Consider the following 23,612-nt stretch of genomic DNA (forward strand, 5'->3'; position numbering starts at 1 on the left):
CACAGAGTCAGCACATAAGACATGTTACTGTGTAAGTAACCAAGAACATGTCTTCTTTTAAAAATCAAACTACAGTTCAAATACAGCAAGACTTTTGGTTAGATGTGTTAAGCGAGAGTTCTAAGCCTCTTTGAGTTTATAGTTTTCTCTGAAAAAAATATTGGCCAAGAGTTTTGATGACTACAACTTTCTCTGAGTTGTTATATCTTATCGATATCTTATCATCCCAAAATCATACCTGGAAACTCACCTGTTCAGCCTGATTCTTTATTGGTCTTACATTATAAAACAAGTGAACACTGAGGATCAGATATGTGTAGAATTCTGGGTGGATGTTTAGGATTCTGGGAAGACTTCCTGAAGGGGACTGTCCTCAACTAGGTCTGAATACTCATTCACAAAAGGAGAGGCATGGATAGGAGGAAGAGAACTGCTCTACACACATGAATCAGAGGCTGGGACTATGCCCTGCTCTGAAATATGAAGCCCAGGATCTCTAAGGGTTCTGCCAGCACCATATTCAGGATTCTCTGAATCTATTTCCCTCCTATCTTTTTTAACTGATTATTATTTTGTACATCCCAATCACAGTCCCCCCCTTTCCTCCCAGCCCCTCCTCCCAATGTCCTCTCACCCCATTCACTCCACCTCCATATCTATTCAGAAAAGGGAAGGCCTCCCATCAATAGCAACCAAACATGGCATAACAAATTGAAGCAAGACAAGGCACCTGCCCTCATATTTAGACTGGACCAGGCAACTTAGTATGAGGAAAAGGGTTTTAAAAACTGGCAAAAGAGTCAGAGACAGCACCTACTCCCACTGTCAGGAGTCCCACAAGAAGACCAAGCTACACAACTGTAACACAGATACAGAGGGCCTAGGTCAGTCCATTCAGCCTCCCTGATTGTTTGTTCAGTTTCTGTGAGCCCTGTGAGCTCCGGTTAGTTGAAGTATTTTTCCATAGGGAGAAAGACATAATGAAGAAAGAACTAGGGCTGTGTGGTGTTGGTGGAGGCCTGACATCTTCCTATTGAAAGAAACATTTCTAAGGAAGACCAAGCTTACAATCTGGTGGCATTTGGCAGGCGTTTACAAAGAAACATAGCCAACAGAATACATAAGTATGCAGATTTATTCATGTACACAAACCTATATCTATTTCTCTCTGTTTCCTATTGTTATAATACACATGCATCGACATACATAGTGCAGATTGTGTATATATGATAGAGAATTAACTTGTATGGTTATGGAGGTTATCAGATTCCAAGAGGTACAGTCCACACATAGAGGCTAAAGAGATAATATGTAGCTGCAATCTCTGTCTAAAGGCCTAGGAATGGAGAGAGCTAGTGATGTGATATAAACTCCAGTTCAAAAGTCAGAAGACATGGAACCCAAGATAGATATTTTAGTTCTTGTCCCAAAGCCAATGTCCCAGTTTAAGTAGGCAGGCAGGAGGAGTTCTCCTTTTCTCGGGCTTTTTTCTCTATGCAGCTCTTCAGCTGCATTGTATGAAACCTACCTGCAGTAGAAATGGCTGCCTGCTTTGCTCGATCAATCTGTTTAAATGTTCATCTTAATAATGTTTGTCCTGTATCTGACACTCTACAGCCTAAGCACGCTGCCACATAAGTAAGGCAGTGCAGAGGTTGAGTGGCTAATGGGATATTTTCAAATATAACAAGGGAAAGAAAGCACAGGCCAGATGGTGTGACCCTCAGTTCCAAAGGTGCCATACAAAACTTAATGTGATACAGTAGCACAGAGTTGATGGAGGGCTGGTCGTACCGATCTGATACACCTCTCCCTTTTATAAAAGAGGAAAAGAAATAAATGAAGAAAAGAATGAAGAATGAAGAAATAACCTAAGCAAACAGAGAGTTTCAGAATGATATTATATAAGATGAAACATTGGGGAAACTAGCCCTATGGAGCAGCTAGACCACAAGATAATAATATGGAGGAGAGATCAGGAACTGGAGAGGCTTGAACACAGACCAAAGGCTGCTGGTATTGCTGAAGATCTCAGGGCAGGCAGAGATCTCCTGAGGACAAGTGACAACAATTGTATGGAGCACTGACTTCCAGCCTAACTCTTTTGTTATTTCTTTGTTTGATTTGTTTTGATTTTTGTTCCTGCCAGCTGAAGCAGACCAAAGCTGGCTTAGAGCTCCCTGTGTTGCCAAGGTTGACCTTGAACTCCTGATCCTCTTCCCTCCCTCTGTCTCACATGTGCTAAGGGTGTAGATGTGCACCCCTGTGCCTACCTTTTCAAGGATGTAAAGTTTCAAGGACTGTAGCTAAAATCAGGTCAGGTGCACTGGGTGCTGCAAGTGAAGTGCAAAAGTGAACAGAGACACAGGCTCCCACAGTGGGTACTCAATGAATGTACACTCATTCTTTTCCAAGTGTTAGGCAAGGTGAGAACAGCAGGATACCGTAAGCTTTGCTCTCAGCATTTACAAACCTAGAAGGAAAAGAAGTGAAAGGAAGTGTGTGTGTGTGGGGGGGGGGGTGGCAATTGTAGGTATTTGGTTAGGCTAGGCTGGATCAAGAACATTTAAGGATATGAATTCCAGATGCCCTTGACCTTCATTCTCCACCAGGCACAAAGGATATTTAATATGAAAAGAAAGTAGTCTAGCACTCACAGGAGTCCTGCTGCAAAAATAAGTGCTTTCCATGCATTATCCTACTTAATATTCTAAGCCACTTTGAAGTAGGGCGACATGTCCTCATTTTATAAATAAGAAAGCTAGGTTTAAGCTACTGGCTAGTGGTAGGATCTTTGTGATTCCAAAGCCTGTGATTTTTTTTCCTACTACAGCACATTCATCTTTTACTCCTCTCTATGATCTCACTGGAGTAATCCTTCCTTCATACAAAACACAGCATTTGTAGTTGGTCAGTGTGTGTGTGTGTGTGTGTGTGTGTGTGTGTGTGTGTACAACATATGCTCATACCTGCTCACGTTTCCCTGCCTGCAGGTACCAACTGTGAGCTGAGGGAGATTTTGATTACCTTTGTCCAATTAATGCTCTGCTCATTCTCACTGTCTCCTTGTGATTAGAATTAATTGCTGCTGATTACACTGTGTGGAAAGGAAGAGAAGGCCTTCAGCAGTTCCACTTGGGAGACCAAAGCATTGTAATGCAAAACAAACCTGGCTCCTGACAAGGACTTGAATTGGAAAATTCTCTCTGTTGGACAAAGAGTTGGTATTAAGTGACCAAAATCAATATTCTATGACCCTATCCAGGCAAAAGAACAACCTTCCCATGTTCTGGCCAGCAGGAGAGAAGTGAAGCAATGTATTTACTCAGAAAGCTGGGTGGGACTCTGTGGGAAAACTACGCACCCAGTGTTGCAAAGTTCGTCCTCACCTGTAAACCTCGGAGCTTGATAAGACAAATGCTAAGGCCTCCGTTATCCAATATGTGGCAGCATGCAACAGAAACCAGCTCACTGACTAAAGGAAAAGAAACCAGCTCCAAGACTTCAAAGTTCAAAGGAGCACAGGTTTTAGGTGCTATTTGGAGGGGCTCATATGTTATCATCAGAAGTTGATATCAGACTCTTCATCCTCAGTGCCCTACATATCCTAAATGTTGAGCCCATTCTCCCACAAACCCTCCCCTTGTAGGTGCAAATGGGTGCAAGTAGCTACCAGTGGATATTCCACTGCCCTGGAATTAAAGGGTGTGTGTTTGTGTGTGTGTGTGTGCGCACGCGCGCGAGAGAGAGAGAGAGAGCGCGCGTGTGCGCAAGTGCTCCAGCATGTGCACGCACACTCCTATGCATGTGTGCATATGTGTATGCATATGTATGTATGTGTATGTATATGTATGTATATGTATGTATGCATATATGTATATATGTGTAGTATATATACATATTCATTTATTTTATAATATCTAAAATGTATTACATATAATAAATATATATTATATCTTGAGATAAACCTATAAACCAAAAAGAGAAAAGGCTTATTTGGAATCATAGTTTTAAGGATTCCAGTCCACGATGGGCCCATTGTTTTGGAGGCTTTGGTGACTGTTGTGGGTGGTAGTGGTGGGGCAAGAATGGGGAATACATTGTGAACAGATTTTGTGCACCTCGGGGCCAGGAAACAAAAACCAAAAAGAAGGGACTGGACTGTACAACTAACAATCTAAGACCCTCTGACCAGGCAGCACCTTTTAAAGGTTGTACAATTTCTTAATAACCCCACACTAGGGAAAGCCTGCCTTTAGAAGACATTCAAGATGCAAATTATATCAAGGGTGATTTTTGCTATAGGCTCAGAACTGAGTGTCTCTGACCATATGCTGTACCTAACATGTATCTGTGGCAAGTAGACACTGAGTGCCCTGACAGCCAAGGCAGACTTGACACTGTTCTTACCCTCATGTCAGCCCTCATGAACTATAGATAGGCTGTTGAATTTGGAGATACCTGAGGAAATGAAGCATCACAAGTGGGGACACTAAGCACAGGAAATTAAGTAGACAAATGCTGTTGAGGGCCACCTTACCCACCCCTAATCATGGGTGCACTGTTAAGTCTAGAAAATATCAAGATTGACAACGTTTAGAGAGAATTTGAAGTCAGAATGTGTGGCTAGAGACAGACAAACAAACAACACTCGTGCGTGCGCGCGCGCGCCCGCGCATACACACACACACACACAAAATTGACTTTTGAGCATCTGCCTTGGCTAAGCTCCATGCTGGCTTGCTGGGTGCTTTTACATTTACTATTACTGTTTTACATTTTTTTATTTTTATTACTCTTCAGTCTTCATAAGCTCTCTTTAGTACTACCTTATCGCCATCCTTCACTTAAAGTAAACAGGGAGTAGGGGAGGAACCACTTGTACCTTCTCCAAACAAGGTACAACCACTTGTCCAAAGTTTACTTATTTATCCATTTCCTTGTGATGTTAGGCTGTGGGGAAGCAAGTATTGAGAAAAGACAGGCTCTTCCTTCGAGGAACTCAGGGAAGTCTTGTGTGGAAGAAAAATGGAGAAAGAGCAATGGAGATACGGGTGCAAGTGTGCATATCCCAGTAGCTCCCAAGCATACGTCTCTGCTCTGCACAAACCCATAGAGTGTTACTCTGAAAACTTGTGGTTCAAGAGAAGCTTATTGGCTTCATGGTGTACCAATAGCTCACTCATTTCCAAAGGAACATGGCCAGTGGGTCCAGGGTTCACTTGTATGATATGAGTGGGTCGTCAGCTCTTCAGAACCCTCTTCCTTTCTGCAGCCATGGGAATCATGTCGCTGGCTCTTTTGGTGCAGCTATCAAGATTTCCGTCTCTCCTTTTCAGGATCCCTCACCCTGAATAGGAATAAAAAAGGAAGAGGTAGGCCACTCCTCCTTACCCACCCCTGTACCTTACACCCTACAGAACTTTCTTTTCACAATTATCTTATCCATTTAGTACTGGGAGGTGAATTTTATTTCTCCTCTCTCTGAAGTCAAGAGATAGCATCAGTCTGTAGAAGAAATGATCAACTTTCCTTCTGAATGCCAATTCTTAATGGTGATCATTGTTTTCCAAGACTATTATTTAATTGGACATATAACATACCAAATACTCTGATAGACACAAGGAAGTACAATGGACAAAGCAGACACGGGTTCTGTGGTCAGGAAACTTAATGGTTTAGTAGGAATAAAAGGTATTTAGCATACATGTGCAAATATGAAGTAATAGTCATTGAGGGGTTTGCGAAGGAACACCAAAAAGTGCCAGGAGGGTTTAGCTGGGATGTAGAAAAGGCTTGATTGAGGAACTGACAGCCGGGCTTGAGGTATAAAGAGCTAGTCGTAGTTACCTAGAGGCACTGAGGCAGAGGCTAGCATAACCTTCCAGGCAGAGGGAGCTTATAGAGACAAAAGTGAAGACTTCCTGTTGCCAAGGAAAGAGCAGAGCATGAACTCTGGCTTGTTGTCTTACTGTCCAAATAGGGATAGGGACAAGGAAGAGACTTTTTTTGGATCCTAATGTTGCATTTATCCTGGTTACTCTTTATCAGTTCCAGAGGAAGAGTCAGGCAGATAAGCCAGCAGTGTGTGAATGGACAAGAAAGAAAAAGCTACAAAGAAACTATTCTCTGTCCTAAAAGTTGAATAAGCATATAGGGAGTTTAACATGGGTTTCACAGCCTCAAACCCATCATGTGAGAGGGTCATTTTCAGTTTTGCTTGATATGAGGGCAGGACATCCCGTCCCCAAGAGTATTGGATACAAAACAATTCTAATATAACTTAATCTTTCCATACTTTTCCTCTAAATACCCAAGTTTCCAGTCTTCCAAAACATTTGATGTCTGTTTATTGTCGGTCTTTCCTACTGTAAGGTCAACTCCATGACAGTAAGGTGTTTGATGCAGCTGTGTCTCAGCAACTAGACAAACACCTGGTATATAAACATTATCCATTGTTTTTTACTAGATTGTTTAGTGAGGACTACTGTAGGGGCTTTGATGACAGGTCAGTAAAGTACTTGCTCCTGTCTAAAGACTGTGGACTTAAGTTAGATAGAACCTGTGTAAAATTCCAGGGTGTAATGGTATGTGGTTTTCATCTCAGCGTTGGGGAGGCAGAGACAAGCCAATCCCTGGGGCTCAATGGCAAGACACTATAACCTAATTCATGCAGACTAAGCCAATGAGAGATTCTGTCTCAAAGAGCTGTGTGATGTTCTTAAGAATGACATATGAAATTGCTCTTTGCCCTAAATGCACACACGCGCGCGTGTACACACACACACACACACACACACACACACACACACACAAATACAATTTTGCAAGAAATACAATTTTGAAAGATTAGTCCGTAAGAGAGCGAATTTGAGATTGTGTGTGTGTGTGTGTGTGTGTGTGTGTGTGAGAGAGAGAGAGAGAGAGAGAGAGAGAGAGAGAGAGGGAGGGAGAGAGATTGAGAGAAATTTCTATTTTTTCTTTTTTCTTTTGGGTTTTTTTGGGGGGTGTTGTTGTTTGGTTTATTTATTTATTTATTTATTTATTTATTTATTTATTTATTTGACAGGGTTTCTCTGTGTAGTCCTGGCTATCCTGGAACTCACTCTGTAGACCAGGCTGGCCTCAAACTTAGAAATCTGCCTGCCTCTGCCTCCCAAGTGCTGGGATTAAAGGCATGAGCCACCACTGCCTGGAGTTCTTTCCCTGAGCCTTGCTTACTTATATTACTATGCCCTGGTAGCCATTTTCCTGTATTGCAATTTTATCTGTCTTCCCTAATGATTGTTCAAGAGCAGGGCCTGAACTTGTTTTCAAATCCTCAGGACACACTATGAAAGATTTCACAGAGGATGCTCAATCTATGTCAAATAAATACTTAGTTCATTTTTAAAGGGAACCATTACATAGAAATAATTTTCTTGAAGGTACAGGCCTTTTAGCTAATCAGATAGGTTGAAGTAGTAGCCCTGCTCCTGTTGGCTGAGAGATAATCAGACAACTAACATCTCTGGACCTGTTTTTCTACACTGTGACATGGGAGTAATAATCTACCCCACTCACATGTGAGTAACAAATGAAACTTGCCCAATGCCTGGAAGAGAGGGATTGATTACAAATATTAATTATATCTCTTAAATTTCAAGTTTCAGAGAATAGAAAAAAAAGTAGAGTGGGAAAGTCTTAAAATATCAGAGCCAGGAGGATCCTAAAAATCTTAATTTTAAGCCTAACCTCCAACCTTTCTAGGGATGGAATCATTTCTAGCTTTTGTGGAGAAGATGCCCCAAAGCTGGGATAGCAGGCATTAAGTAGCCAATAATCAGCTCTTGTAATATCTTATGGCGAAACTTTGAAATAAACCCATGTCACCCCTGTTATATAAATGGAAAAACTAAAGCCGAGAAGAGGTGTGTCAGTATTATCCAATGTTAGTGCAGGCTGAGACTCACAGAACTCGACTCAGTATTTTGCCATTCCACAAATGCCTGTGAGATCTGCAGACTCAATCCCAGTCAGGAGTGAAGACACAGCAAAAGAGAGTGGTCTCCTAAAAAGATACAGCACTCTATAGCCCATCCTCAAGCAAACCCTTCAGCGGACCTTAAAGTATGAGCACAAGGTTTGGGGCGTCCACCAATCCTCAGTTACAGAATCGCTAGGACCTTGGTGTAGGCGCCCAGTCAGAAGCCATCTTTTCTGAACTGCTCTGTGACTCCTGCAGTGAATTGGGTTATCAGGCCCTTTGTGGCTTGAAATAGAGTCTACCTAGGATTCCTCCAGTACTACATGTAGCTTGATTTCACCCCCTGCATTAGATCCTTCCTAGTCCAAGCAGAGGCAGAATCTGAGAGAGGAAAGGGGTCAAAAGTGCTAAGAGGGGCTAGTGAAATGGTTCAGCTCCTAAGGGTACTTGCTGATCTTCCAGGGGACCTTAGTTTAGTTCTCAGCATGCACCCTGGGCAGCCTACAACCACCTCCAGGAGATTCAATGTCCTCTCCTGGCTTCCAGGGGCACCTGCACAAACTACACATACCCCAACACAGACACACAAAAAGAAATCTTAAATAAGGAAGTGACAAGAAGAAGCATTTTGTGGAAGATGGTGATATATTCAGTGATCTACACCTATAGGTCCAGAGCATAAGTTCTTGACATTTGGAAGGATTATTTTGTCTGCAGTATCAAAGGGTACAGAAACTGGCCCTAGGCAGAAACTCGTGACCCAGGGGATCAGGTAGTGCATCTGAGCTGAAAACTTTTTAGAAATTAGTATCAGTCCCTCTTTTGATTTTATTTCTTAGAAAACTGACATGCACAGAGGAGACTTGACCTGCATGAGTCAAGCTTCAGCAAATAAAGCCAGACAGGAGAGAAGCCAGGTTCCTTCCATGTTCCTCAGGCTTCTCACCCCTCTCTTCCCTGCCCCTCTCCCTTCCCCAATGCTGCTGCACAGACATTGACATTGGTCTTTAGTCTTAATTCAACTAGTATCAGTTGAAACTTCTAAAAATACCCGTGAGACAAGCAGTGCCTGAGCATCTCTCAAAGCAACAGAGCCCCTCAGGCTGGGTTGGCACCGCAGCCCCAGACATCCCTGGACCAGGGCCCAGCTGGGCAGCCACAGTGGATTTAGGGAGCCAAATTTACAGTCAATTTTCTAGTCAATTGGGAAAAAGGAAACACTGCTGGGAAGTGGCTGGTGCTTGGAGTAGAAGCAAGGCATGTCAGAATGTTGGAACAGGAGGGCATAGATAATGTCCAACTAGAGTGAGAAGTGGGTCTCAAATAGACAGATGAACAATAAATACTAGGAGCCCAGGCGAATAGAGAAGGGACAGGTATCAAAGAGATTGAGCAATGCTGGAGCTGGAAGGAGGCCCCCTCTGCAAAGACAAAGTTACAAGGACTGAGCTAGCATTCCTACAGGGCTATCTCATGTGGCACAGCATGTAACAGTCCACTCAGGAACCAGTTGTCCCAGCTCGAGAAGCTAAGGTTCTGCACAGGGAAGCTGTTGCTCACTTCTCCCGTTTCACTTGTAGCTTGTCCACAAGATAAGATATTCTGCAGCCCGTAAGCCAGTGATTCTTACCCAGGAGTTAGGCTACCCCCACCCCCAAACACCTACACACACACACACACACACACACACACACACACACACACACAATCACACACACATCCACTGGAGAATCCTGGGTAATATTTAAGGACAGCTTTGGTTTTCACAATGAGTGAGCACTGCTGACATCTAGTGGGAGAGGCCAGGGATGTTGCTGAACACCTTACCATGTTCAGGACAGTCCCACAGCACAGAAGCATCCAGCTTCAAGTGTCAGTAGTGTCCGAACTGTAAGATGATCAACCCAGAGCCTTCTCTGCTTTGTTCACTCTATGTAAATATAGTCTGTAGTGTGTAAATGGTTTAGCAGGCAGGAAATGCCTGATAGATGTCAGCTAAATGAACCAGTGATTCAAGACTAGTGAATAATTCCAACCTGCCTAATGTCTTCTGAAGTCCAAAAACCTCTGCAAAGTCATGCCTGAGCTCAGATACACACCTGTTCTGGTCCAGGCAACCTCTACCTGACTTCTCTCTGCCTTTCCTAATACAGTAGCAGCAGCCACCTTCCTCCAAGTCTATTATGACTGTTCTTGTCTGCTTGGGCAAAAATGACATCTCAGGTCCCTGGACAGAACAGAGTGTGGAGGTTAGAACTAGGTCATCTGGTACAGCCTAAAGCAAATTTTATTGGAGAAGAGACTTAGGCACACAAGATGGAAACAACTTAGGGAGTCTTCTCCTGGATGTCCAGAGAGGAGACTTTTGAAAAAGGATTTCTTCAACCCCTCTTCCCCTCCTCTTTCTTCCCCTTACCCTGGAGTTCTGTGTTTCATTCTTTCTCCCTGCTTCTGTTAATAAGCCAACCATGTGATCATTATCTCTAGAGACAAATTTGAACTTGACAAAGCCCTGTTCTTAAAGAGTTCACACTCTCTTGGAAGTGGCACTTTCATAAAGTATAGTGACAAGTTAAAAAACTACTGCATGCCACAATTGAATATGTAATTTTTTTTTCAGCAGGTTATCCTTGGGTGTGGACAGCATTATCCATTTAACAGATGAGAAAACTTAAGCTTGGAGATGTAGCTTGTCCCTTGTCACACAGCTCAATACACAGAAGGATGAAAGGCTATGCTTTCTAAACCTACATTCTAAATACACACAAACTATTTTAATGGAAAGCCATGAAAGTCAGATTTGAGAATGTGGGTCTCGCCCTATAGATGTCAGAGAATCAATATAAAATTGAAGGTCAAGAAGTCACAAGATTAGGGACTGTAGGAGCAACATTCTCATCAATAATGGAAGAAACCAAAGGCCCAGAGATTATTCAGGAAGCTGAATCATGGAGACAAGGAAGTGGATGTTTCTCCTGATGCTCCCCAGAGTCTTCATCCTTGGCTCTTATTAAGCAGATGAACTCAGAGCAAATTAGTTGCTGAATAATGATGTCTAAAAACACCTACATCCCAATCCTTGGGACCCATAAGTGTTACCTTTTTCACGGAAACTGTCTACAGACATTGCTAATTAGGAGTCTGGTTGTTTGTAATGATGAGTTTACTTCCTAATGGGATTCCTAGTGTACTTTCCTCACAGTTTTTCTAGAAGTGGTTAGTCACTTTGAGCATGTGTGCTAGGCTGGGGTCTAAGGTAGCTGCTTTCTCCATAGGTCTCCTGAGAGTAGTGGTTCATGTCTGCTTGTTACACACAGCACACGTGCCATCTGGGATTAGCCCTCTGGTTTATCAGCAGTCTGTGTACCCAAAGGCCTTGGAAGTGACCAATGCTAAGGTCCATCAAAATTTCATATCCACATTGATTGTGCTATTTTTCTTTGCTTCAGCTATGGAGTAAGATACAGTTTTCTCAACCAGGCTAAGCAGTAGCCCAGAGGCAAAGCACCCATGCAACCTAGGGCACTCTAGATGCAAAGTTGGGACCCAGCACTGCTCAGAGAGCAGAAAACCAACTATAATAATATCACCAAGGAAGGGAGAGAGAGAGAGAGAGAGAGAGAGAGAGAGAGAGAGAGAGAGAGAGAGAGAAGGAAGGAAGGAAGGAAGGAAGGAAGGAAGGAAGGAAGGAAGGAATCAGAAATAGTAGATTAGAACCCAGTTTACAGCATGCCAGGCAAGGTGGTATACAACTTTTATCCTATCATGTGGAAGACAGAGTCAGGTGGATATCTGTAATTTAGAGACCAGCTTCATCTACATCATGAGTTCAACACTAGTCAGGGATGTATTGTGAGACCCTGTCTCAAAAAAGCAAAAAACAGAAAACAAACAAATAATAATAATAATAATAATAAAAACAATAACAACACCCAGTATATTTGTGGTGTGAGATTCCTAGCCCTTGCACCAACCCTGAGTTAGACCTGCAAACTGCTTTGTACTTCTCTCAGAAGCCTTTCTTCTCCTCCATGATGTTTCTTTTTCCTGTCACCTCATTTTCAGTACTTTTCTGTCCTTGGCCGACAATTTCTCCTTTGTTGGCTGGACTCCTTTTACTAGTGGAGTTGCATGGAGGATAGTGCTATCTTACCTTCATTAAGAGTCCTGAGCTGGGGCTGGAGAGATGGATCAGAGGTTAAGATCACCAGCTACTCTTCCAGAGGTCCTGAGTTCAATTCCCAGCAACCACATGGTGACTCATAACCATCTGTAATGGGATCTGACACCCTCTTCTGGTGTGTGTCTGAAGACAGCTATAATTGTACTCATATACATTAAATAAATAAATAAATAAATAAATAAATCTTTTAAAAAAATAAAAAAGGAAAAAAGAAAGAGCCTGTGAACCAAGGAGACAGAGCCTGCAGTGATATAGCCACAAGCCATGGAATGCCAAAAGCCACAAGAAACGAAGGATTTCTCCCCTGAAGCCTCCGGAGGAAGTGCAGCCCTGGCACCACTCTCTTTTCAGCCTAGGGAACTTTGGACTCTGGACCTCAGAACTGTATTTTAAGTCACTGCATTTATGATTATTTGTTCCAATGACAAATCAAAACTGATATGGAGCTTCCTAGTTATCCTGAACTCTTAAGTCATTGTTGTGGGCTGCACCTTCCCCCTAGTCACAGGTTGCCCTGCCTCCTGCTGAGGGTAGGGATGGGGACACCTGTGCCACCCTGGGTCCTGACTTCCTCAGTAAACCTTCCCTCCTGTCTGTCTACCACTACCCACTCTTTCTTTCTCTCACACAGCATCTCTCATTTGCTTCCTGCTTTCCCTTCCTGTCCCCTCATCTGCCTCCTTCCTTCTGCCCTCCTGCCTCTCTGTTGTCTGTATTGGCTTTCCAGTCATATTATCTCTCTTCCTGTCACTGCTTCCTATGTTTCTTTTTCTCCGCCCTGACCCCATGTTCCTTCAGTTTTCCAGTCCTGCTCTATCTCGTCTCCTGTATTATCATCCTTTCCTTATCTCCCAGCTTCATCCTGATGAGGTTCTCTGAGTAGTTCTTGTCTATTTGCATCTTTCTAGTTTGTTTGCTCCCCCCCACTCTTTCCTCCCCCCCCTTTCCCACCTCCTCATTTTTTAGGCCTCCTACTCTCAAGGATGTCTGAGAGACTTTTGTGCATTTGCAAAGGCCTCTATGATTATACCTGCAACCTGCACCCTTGCTTCAGAGCAGGATTCATCTGGTTAGTCATGCTCCAGTCTGACCTTGTAGGAGGACTAGCAAGGGAAGCAGAGACAAAAGATGTATCCTCACCGCATTGTTCTCCAGGCTTTACCTAGGGGTCCCCAGATAGCTGCTTCTTAATATTCTAGCCATGCTGTCAGCCTTACCAAAGAGAAATGGCTTGTCTTTGGCGTAGCCCTCTGCAGAATTAATCCTCCTTTTTAAAGATGATCATCCATTGCTGGCAGGGATAGCACTGTGAGCAGAGGAAGGCTTTTAAGTCAAGGTTTCTAGATAGTGGGCAGGTAGGTGTTAAGCTTTCTGATTTGGATGCAGTGTGACACGAGGAGAGACTATCATGAAGCCTGATACTCTCAGGACAGTGTCTGATGTATGGTCACTTTTAACAAGCATATAAATGAGAGAGTGAGAGAATGACCTTTAGTCTTCCTTGGGGCCAATACTTGATGTGTCTCATGGGAAAAAAAATGACTTGTGATGTCTCATCAGCAAAATGAAGGTAGGTAGTGGAGCTGCATGTGGGACACACCAAGGGGAAGAGCGAATGAGATGGTTCGGGGTAGGGAGGTGGGGGACCTTAGCACATGTCAGGGCAGGGCAGGGCTGGCCATGTGGTGGTGTTGTTGAAGCTGGAGAGTGTGAAGGGAACGCAGCAGAGCTGTGGGGCAGGCAGTGAGGGAAGGCCCAGGACAGTGGGAAAGGTTCCAGACCCAAGGGAGGTTTGTAAGACTTGAGCTCTGAGAGTTGGAAACTTCCAGGTACCAGTATGTGTGTACGTGGAGGGATGCATCCCTGAGCTTCACTTATGAGTATCAGTATCATTGAGTATCAGTGCTCTCTCAATAATGTTTACGGAATGGAAGGATGAGGAGATGGGATGTCTGAGCACAGTACATTACATTTACTCACAGAGAAGCTAGGCCTAGAGGAGAAACAGGGCCCAGGTCACAACCCTGTGGTCTCTCAATCCTCACACATACTCCAGGTCTGAGGCCTGAGTCAGAAAACCAGAGGTCTCTTTAGTCATTATTTGTCTCCTACAGCCACTGAGAATGTCTGTGATATGTATTACCCCCCACCCTTGTTTCTGATGTTTTACATAGCTGAGACCTCTTACTGGGATAAAGTAGGGTGTGTCCTTTTCTTGCTTCAACCTGTCCAGTGGCCTTTCTTTCACTGAGCAGAGTCAGACTCTCTACAGTAGCCTACAGTAAGTAATTAGAATTACAGCTTCATATTTTGCCATGCTTTTTATACTTTTTAATATGTCTCTACTTCTAGCCTTAAAAACCATTGTTTTTGTTTGATTTTCAGCAATTATACTCTGAATCCTCAAAACAAACAAACAAAAAACAAACAAACAAAAAAAAAAAAACAAAAGCCTGAACAGTAACTATGTGATCAGTGAATATATGTGTAGGTGATCAGTGAATATGCTAATGAACAAATGATAAACACAATCCCTAGAATTCACTGTTTTTTACTGTCTATAGAAAAGAAGTACTCTTTAAAAAAAAGAGTTTGATTTGTTTTTATTTTGTATATATGGGTTTTCACATGCATGTATGTCGGCATGCCAGGTACATGCAGTGGCCCACAGAGGCTAGAAGAGGGCATCATCTCCCCTGGAACTGGAGTTGCAGACGGTTGTAAGCCATCATGTGGTTACTAGAATTCTAACTGGGATCTTCTGGAAGAGAAGCCAACACTGTTAACCACTGAACCGTCTTGGCAGTACAAAAGATTGAACACTGGCCCTTGCTACATACTAAGCAAGTGGTCCACCGTTGGGCCCCATTCTCAGCCCCCCTTTCCCCTTTGAAAGTTGTCTTTTGTCCTTCAGACCTTAGCTTCCTTCCCTGAAGCCTTTCACAGTTTCTCCATTTGGAAGTCAGCCTCCCCCTACATGGAGAGAATTTTGTGCTTGGATTTATGGTCACACTCCAGAGAAGAAACAGTGCACACAAACTGAGAAGATCCTGGGGTTTGATGCTACCTCCATCACTTTCAAAGAATGAGAGTCAATAACATGAACACTATTATTTTATTATCTATGAAATACATAGAGACTCATTCTTTGGTTTTGCTGGGTTGTAGAGAATGTTGGTGACAGTAACTAAATTGCACAGAGCACATTCTAAAAAAGCAGTAGCCATTTTTGTCAAGGCAACCATGTAAATAACCACCTTCTTAATAATAGAGTTAACTGAGGTACATTTCCTCCTCTGGACTCTAATTCATCTTCATCTAACCCCAATCCCTTATACGTATCTCAGCAGTCTACCCATCGAGAACACCCCTAAAAACCTTTGAATCAAAGCATGAATAGATGGATGGATGGATGGATGGATGGATGGATGGATGGATGGATAGAAATCACAGAATATGTTTAAGCTCCAATCACCTGTTAAAGAGCCCGAGAAATGAGAGGATGGAGCTACTCTGTGTCAAGGTAGTAGTGGGTAGAAGTCACTGAATCAGTCCAAATTTCCAAGCACCCCAGCTGGCTGATTCCATGCTCCATCCTCAGCTTTAGGGTTCAGGCCCCACCTGTCCTGAGAGCTGACCACTCTCTGCCATCTTTGAGAAATAGACAAATGAGTTGAACCTGAGGATAGAAAGATTTTCAACATATAAACTATCCTAAGATTTCTGTGGGTAATGAATGGTTGAGTGCTTCCACCAGTTTTTCCTCTCTTAATGCTGCAATATATTGAAAATGGTCCAGCCAAGAAAACTATTGCCTCTTTACCTGGATCTTAAATCTTTCTTCTAGGACAGCTTGCTTTAATTGAAAGTGTTCATTCAATCTCTACTGTCCTTCACCTTTGCTCTGCTCCTTCCCTCAGTCAGGGCCAGGGCAGGAAATAATCTGGAGCGAGTAAAGCTTTGCAGCTAGAGAGGAGAAGGGAAGAGGACTGTTGCAGACAAGACCAGGACCTCCTTAAAAACTGCCATTTTACCAGAGCCCACCCAAAGTGATTATTAGCACGAGTACTTAGGAATAGCCCAACTCCTTTATAGACAGTCAAGGTTGTTGGTGATCAAGGTTGTGTTGCTTTGGGTCTGGCTCAATATAGAAAATAATGAAGAGATCAGTTTTTTTCTCCCCCATCCATTTATCCATTCATCCATCCATACATCTATCCATCCATCCATCCATCCATCCACCCACCCACCCATTCACCATTTATTGGCTCTGTGCTACCAACCAACTATATACAGCCCCACATTGCAGCCCAGCAACCTTGTGAAGCAGACATTTCATGGACAAGGACATGCAGGCTCAGGGATAGTGAGTAGCTTATGCAAGGTCATTCAGTGTCTAGTTCTCTATTTACGTGTTAGACACTCTTCCCTTAAGATTTTTGGCTTAAAGCAATGCTATCCTTTCATGTTCTCTGTTAAATATTTGGGTGAGTCTCAGTGGGAGGGTCTTTTGTGGAATCTGATTCAGTTGTAGGGAAACAGTGGCTGGGGCTGGACTATCAGAGTGATATAGAAGTGAAGGCTGACCAAGAGTCTATTCTTGGTTTCTTTGCATAGTCCCAGGACGTTTGGGTGGTCATTCTGTTTGTCTATAAGCTTGGGTTCCTAGCACAAGTATTCCATAATGCAAGATGCACATACTTTGCCATATCTGACCTTGCCACACAAGTCTCACAATGTCACTTCTCCCACTTGTGTTATTCTTTTTGGTTAGAAGCCATTTAAAAGTCAGTGAAAACTCAAGGAGAAAGAACATAAGACTATGCCTTTCAGTGGAAGGAGCATCAAGGTCATATTAGAATAGCATGTGATACCAGAGATAATGTTGCAGACATCTTTGGAAATTAAAATCTGCTATCCATAGCATGCGGCAGAACCACAATTTGGGCTAGACACATCTGCTTCCAAATACGTCTGCATAAACGTACCAGCTCAGTCCATGGGGACCTCTTATTTCTCCCTTACCCTGCAGCTATTTCTTTCAACACACATATCCATGGTTTGGTTGCTCCAAGCCAACTAAAGACTGTCTGGGTTCAAGCAGCCAGCCTGCCTCTGCAAGCCCTGGCCATGAGACAGCCTCTGGGGGCTGTTCAGCAGACAAGCCATGCTCAGTGCCAGCTTGTGGACTTTTCAGAAAAGGGGACAGAGAAGGTCAGACACAGCCAGAGAAAGAAAGCAGGTGGCAGCCCAGAAGCACAGCAAGCCTGCAGTACATCTCACTGCCATAAACAATGGGCCTGGTGTGCTTCCTCCTCCCACCCCATGCTGACCTGGGATGACTCAGGCTTTGACAGAAAAGGTGCCTTCAAGTTGAGAAACAGACCAGGGCAGTGGAAACTCATAGTCTGGAATCAGACTTGCCTGGATTTGACTCGATCCTATTGTTATCAGCTATGTGGCACTGGATAAGATCCTTCACAGTCAGACCCCAAGAAAGATGAAGAAAATATTTGTTTACTTGCATGTGTGAATGGAAATGCATTTCTACACTCTAGCTCATGGCCTTCTGAATAGTCTTTATAGTCCAACTAGAAGCAGCCCTTCTCCAGAGACTCCCTTCAACTAGCCCCAGGCTGCTGCTTCTCTGCACATCCCCCTGAATCAGCAATCTGTGTTCCTGGGTCAGGGTTGTGAATAGTTTCCTCCAATAGAGCTGGGCTCCAGGTGGTTAATTAGGTAAGAGAAAGATGGGTACAACCATGAAATAGTACAAGTCCCAGAGAGGCAAGGCCTAGGTTTAAATCCCATTTCCAGTATTTATAAGGCATCCAGCTTTGGGCAAAGTCACTTACCCTATCTGAACAATGGGAACAGTAATAGACTTCTCTCACTGGATTGTTAGGAGATTGTTTAGCATAGACTAAACACTGCTTAGCTATTGGTTGTCATTACTCCCTTTGTGTGTGTGTGTGTGTGTGTGTGTGTGTGTGTGTGTGTGTGTGTGTGTGTTTTCATGCTACTGTCAGGCAAGCACATAGGTATTTAGATGAGTCAAGTAGAGATGGTCTCTGCCTCATAGATTGCATAGCCTAGAGGGGCTATTGAAAAGGACTAGTTAAAATTCAATATTGCTGAGTAGTCTGGCAAAGATGCTATGGGAAACCTAGTAGGGACCCTGTCCCAGCAAAGGCACAAGGAGAATATAGCCACTGAAGTCATAATTGAACCAAGGTCTAAAGGCTGAGAAGGAGCTGGTCCTTTTAGGAATTCGTGGCATGGTGGTCTAGTGGGTTATATGACGAACCAAGACGGAGGGGCTACAGGATTAGAAGAGGAAGAACTGCAAAAGGAGGTAGGAGGCAGCAAGAGGCAGGCTAAGAACACAACCAAGGGTCAAGCTATAAACAGCCTTGTAAATTGTGTCAGAAATCTGTACATTGAAGGCAACTGAAAGACACTGAAGGCTGGGCAGTGGTGGTGCACACCTTTAATCCCAGAACTTGGGAGGCAGAGGCAGGCAGATTTCTGAGTTTGAGGCCAGCCTGGTCCACAGAGTGAGTTCCAGGACAGCCAGGGATACACAGAGAAACCCTGTCTCAAAAAACCAAAAGTAAAAAAAAGAAAAAAAAAAAGAAAAAGAAAAACAAAGACACTGGAGAGGCCCTTGGTCTTGTGAAGATCATATGCCCCAGTACAGGGAAATGTCAGGGCCAGGAAACGGGAGTGGGTGAGTTTGGGGAGCAGGGTGGGATGAGGGTATAGGGGGATTTGGGGATAGCATTTGAAATGTAAATGAAGAAAATATCTAATAAAAAATGAAAAAAAAAAGAAAGACACTGAAGGATTTCAGTCACTGAGTGACACCATCAGATTAGGACTAAATAATGTAGTTTCTGACTTCACTATTGAAAACATCCTAGAGATGGCTATTCTGGGACAGGAGGCTCAGAGAACAGGATGATGATGGTCCAGGAGACAGGTGATGCTGACCTATTCTGGGGGAAAGAGGTGAACATAATCATGAGATGAGAAGTTTCATGGGGAAGGGTGACAGCTTGGATGTTTGGAGCTGATGGAGGTTGATAGAGGAACCACTGTGATTGAACAATTTTCACCCTGTAAGAACTGATACATGCTCTCAATGAGGTCACTTCTAAAGCCATGGAGGTAGGGAGCAAGGTCAACACTCTCACCTGGACAACACTGTCCCTCTGCTGGGATGACAGCAGGGAAGATCCTGGAAAATCTAATGAAGATGTACTGACTAATGAGAGAACACATGGCTGTATGATAGCTGATAGAAAGTCAGGGAGGCCCTTGAGGCAAAGGAAATAACAGAAAACCCAGAGATGTGGATGTGATGCATAGACAGATGCCAGGGTGTTAATACCAGTATATAACTGGTGCTTTCTCCTTCCCTGGAGAATTTATGACTTGATAAATAGGCTATAAATCTATACCCAAGAGATTCATTATTTTTCAAATAGCAAGGTGAAATGGGATTCTATTTAGAGTGAGAGGGTTTTCCTGAGATTACTCTCAAGAGAATTCTTAGTTCCTGAAGGTCAGGTAAGCCCTGATCTTAAAACAGCAAAGGGTATGTTGGTTTTGAGTCTTGCTCATTGGGTTTCATTCTGGACTACATGAGGCCAGACCTGAAAATCCCAATGATATTTACAAGCTAGGTACACAGATTTTGTGGTATAGTTACTTTGACCCCAATGCCCACTCCCATTCTTCACTTCTGTGCACTTTAATTTCCTTGTCTATGAAACAAGAATCATAATTATCTCTGAAGGTTTGTAAAGACCAACAAGATAGTGCACAGCAAAACCCCAGAGTGGAGAGTCATGACATCATCTTTATCACTGTTGTTGCTTTATTTTCATTTTTTTTTATAACTAGGCCTCTTTTCACCCTGCTTCAGTCTCTTTTCAAAGTTGCTTCTTAACACACACCTGCAGATATGAAACTGGGACGGAACGTGGCAAGAACATTTCTAGATTATTACCGGCTGAACTCCCTGGTTGAGAAGATAGCAGTCCCCATGCCAAGACTTCGGTAAGTGGTAGAGCCAAGCAAACAGGCTTGGGTCCTGCTTCACTAGGACTAACTTTCTGATGGCCCTTAGCTTCCCACTTGTGCTATAGGAAGGGCAACCCCAGCTCTGCTGCCATATGGATCCAGACAAGTATGAGTCTGGAAGGTTTCCTAAGCATGGGGCATTCATGAAGATTCATCACCTCCAGCTTCTGGGATGTCATCCCAGATTGACAACTAGCTTACCATGGTCCAGGGCAAGTCAGTCCCCTGACTCACCAGGGTGGTCAGGCTTAGTGATGCCTCAGGGTCCACTTTTCACAGGCAGTAAACTTTATCTCTGAGCTCCAATTCACAGAGTCTTTATAATATTATTTTCAGATGATACCCTATCTCGATGGCAGGCCACCTCATTTCAGGTCCACCCTAGGAACCTCCAGAGATGGGGTATTTCTGGGGAGCCAAGATCAGCCACTGATCTAAGTTAGCTTGGCTGTTAACATATATCTAACAAGATAACTCATCCTCTAAGGGTTCCAAATGAACCCCAATCCTTCAATCCCCTAATCTGTAAATCATGCACTGTTGTACATATTCTTTAGGTCATTGTGAGATGTATATTCAAACACTCGTGCTAGGTGTACAAGTTTCCCCACAGTCTATGATAGCCCCTTCCCTCAACACTCAAAGATTTAGGTTACAGAGGACACATCTTTAAGAAGTTCCATCTCACTCCTCTGATGGACCCACTTGTAGATCCAAGGAGGAAAGAAGACTGGGATGGGAGCATCCATCTTGTCTGAGGGCTGAACAACCACTGGAAGTGCTGGGAATTCCCATGTGTTCTGGTAAAGCACTCAATGAGCATCTTGGCAATGACATCCAGTGGCATCTGGATTGTGGTAGCAGTACCCTACCTCTGGGCCTCATCTCCTGTTCCCCTAGTAGCTCAGCCTCCTGGAATGACATGGCAATGTCCAACTCTATACTCCTGCCAGACCATTCTTTTCACTGATGTTCACGATGTGCTTTGATGCCTCAGGAGCTTAGCACCATGAACCTTCCTCCATCCCCCACTACTACTACTAATAAAATGTAAATCACCATTACTTAGTGTATGAAGCCCTTTGTGTACATGATCTTATTTAGTTCATGTATGTCTTGTCTTGCACTTGAAGAGAAAGAGACCCAGAAAGGAACAGAAGATTTCCTGATGTCGTGATGTGGATAGTACAGAGTGCGTTTCATATTCCAAAGCTACCTGAACTATACAGCAATAGAGCTCCATCAGTGGACTGTCTCTGTCTCTCAGGAGTGTGATAGGGTTTTAGGCCTTTCTACATCTGCCTATTAAACAGAAATAATAGCAACAACCTAACATGGTTCTGAAGATTAGATATAGGTTTGGGACAATTCCTAGCACACAGTAGGTGCCCCCAAATGTTTTTTATAATTTTTTATTTCTGCCGGTTTCTGATAGCCCATGACATGTTCTTTGACTTGCCTGGTTGGGCTGGTCCAGACTCCATAATTCAATGAGTTGTATCTCTCTAAGCCTAATCCACACAGTCTTCATGGCTGTGCACTCCAGTGACACCCAATCTCTGATTAGGAACAGATTATCTGGAGATTTTATGTCTATCATAATACCTTATGTAGGCATTAAAACCCCCTACAGGAGGTTATCTCTGATTCTTCTCTATGCAGTACCACACAGACTTGCATGGATACACCCATCCATTCTTCCATTCATTGACTTGTGGAAGACAGCATGCTACACCCGGCTCTGGTGGGAGGGAGGTCTGGGATGAGTTGGTGATTAAGGTATGACCCTGCCTTTGAGGAGCTCACCCCTAGAGGAAAGTTCTCAGTTCACTCTTTAGAAGTCACTCTTGATTGGCTAAAGTTCTTAAACATTTAAAGCTTCATAAAACTCAAAAGAATTCTTAGAATCTCATTTACAAGTTAATTTAGGGATTATCTCTTTGGGGTCCTCTGTCAGCCTGCATAAAAATTATCTTCATCCTTCACCACTTTTTTCTTTGTAAGTGTTATGATCACAGATTCAATGAAGTAATGCAGTTTGGAGGGGACATCCGTGAGCATGGCAGGCAAGGACAAGGAGAACCAGGGAGCAGAAGCCTCAGAGCCAGAATTGGAGCCAGGGCCTGACCCCTCTGTGGGATGCTCAGCCTCAGTCAAGAGAGGTTTGTCCAGATTGAGAGGGGGCTTGAAACTGAGAAAGATGAAGGGCAGTTTTCTTTCTAAGAGCCTCTGCTTTCAACTGCTCAGGGCACCCCAACACTGAGCTTTGAAGTCCTTTTCAGCAGACTTCTTTCCTCACTAGGCCACAGGAAGACTTAAGGCAAATGCACCCACTCTTAAGTTAGGAAAAGCAAATTAGCTCCCTACCAAGCCCATACCCCTGCTTCTGGGCCCAGTGAGCCTCTATGAGTCCCACCCAACTCCAGATTGGTAAGTAGTCCTTTAAGAATGAATTTGTTCCCCAGATCACTGGCCTCTCGCTCTCCTTTGGGATTTGAATGTTTCCCCCTTTTGTATTCTTTTCCAACCAAGCATCAAATAGCGTAAGTGAAAGAGCAATTCTGGTTATAAAGGAAAATTACATGTTTTGACTCAAAATTAATCTTTGTTTTCTCCCATCTCCATGGATAATTGCCATATGACAGTTTCTGCCCATAAACTGGTGGAAGCCTGTCACATTCTGGGGGGCTGGGCCGCCCCTCAGGAAGAGGTCCTGGAGAGAGGCAGCAATGTGGGCATGGAAGCTGAGGCTTAACATTGATCAGTAAAGTTGAGACCCTATATTTATTTTTAACTACAATGTCATGGCCCTTAGAGCTAGAACCGAAGGGAATAAAATCAAACAGGGGAAAATGGTTGGACCAAGGCTATGTCTGTGGGTGGGCAGAGCATGAGTCTGGAGTTAAGCTTGCCTACTTAACTACTTAACCAGGTAGACTCAAGTTCTGCATTGGCTGCTGCACAGTGCTGTCATGATCTATGTGATGCATAGAATACAAGGATATAAGGAATACATCCTGTGTTAGGCTTGTTTTGAGTACTAGAGGGTAGCATAAGCCCAGCAGGAACTCCAGTTGATAACATGCAAAATATAACAATACTTAACAGTCTAAGTAGTTATACACAACTTCATATCAGATATGTCCTCACTCACAAACCTGCATGGCTTTCTGTTACTTTCAGAGTAGTACTCCAACAACTCTTCCTTCTACTCAAGACCTTAACCAGGATTTTAAATTTGATATCCTGCCTCCTAGAATGCCCTTGAGAGCATCTGCTTTTAACCATTTCCTTCCCTATACATCAGCCTGAATGTGTTGTCCATGTTCTTGCCTCTATAGCTTGTTCTCCTTTTCCTTTATCCTGGAATGCTTT

The 23,612-nt window shown here is 43.4% G+C and overlaps 1 protein-coding gene across 8 annotated transcripts in view; it reads left to right on the top strand.

The window, feature by feature from the left end:
- Agbl4 (ATP/GTP binding protein-like 4) overlaps positions 1 to 23,612 on the top strand; it is a 1,266,676-nt gene that overhangs the window by 1,238,561 nt on the left and 4,503 nt on the right. For 3 of the 8 annotated variants that reach the window (XM_011240652.3, XM_011240655.2, XM_011240656.3), the window contains 2 exons: positions 20,117 to 20,213; positions 20,949 to 21,301. In XM_011240652.3, the coding sequence (XP_011238954.1) occupies positions 20,117 to 20,213; positions 20,949 to 21,207 (356 nt within the window). In that variant the 3' untranslated portion in view covers positions 21,208 to 21,301. Of the gene's footprint in view, positions 1 to 20,116; positions 20,214 to 20,882; positions 21,311 to 23,612 lie in introns of those variants that run through there. The other 5 variants (XM_011240653.3, NM_001284190.2, XM_011240654.3 and 2 more) reach the window with 4 other exon arrangements.

This window comes from Mus musculus, chromosome 4 (assembly GCF_000001635.26).
Source record: "Mus musculus strain C57BL/6J chromosome 4, GRCm38.p6 C57BL/6J".
In the NCBI taxonomy this organism is placed as follows: Eukaryota; Metazoa; Chordata; class Mammalia; order Rodentia; family Muridae; genus Mus; species Mus musculus.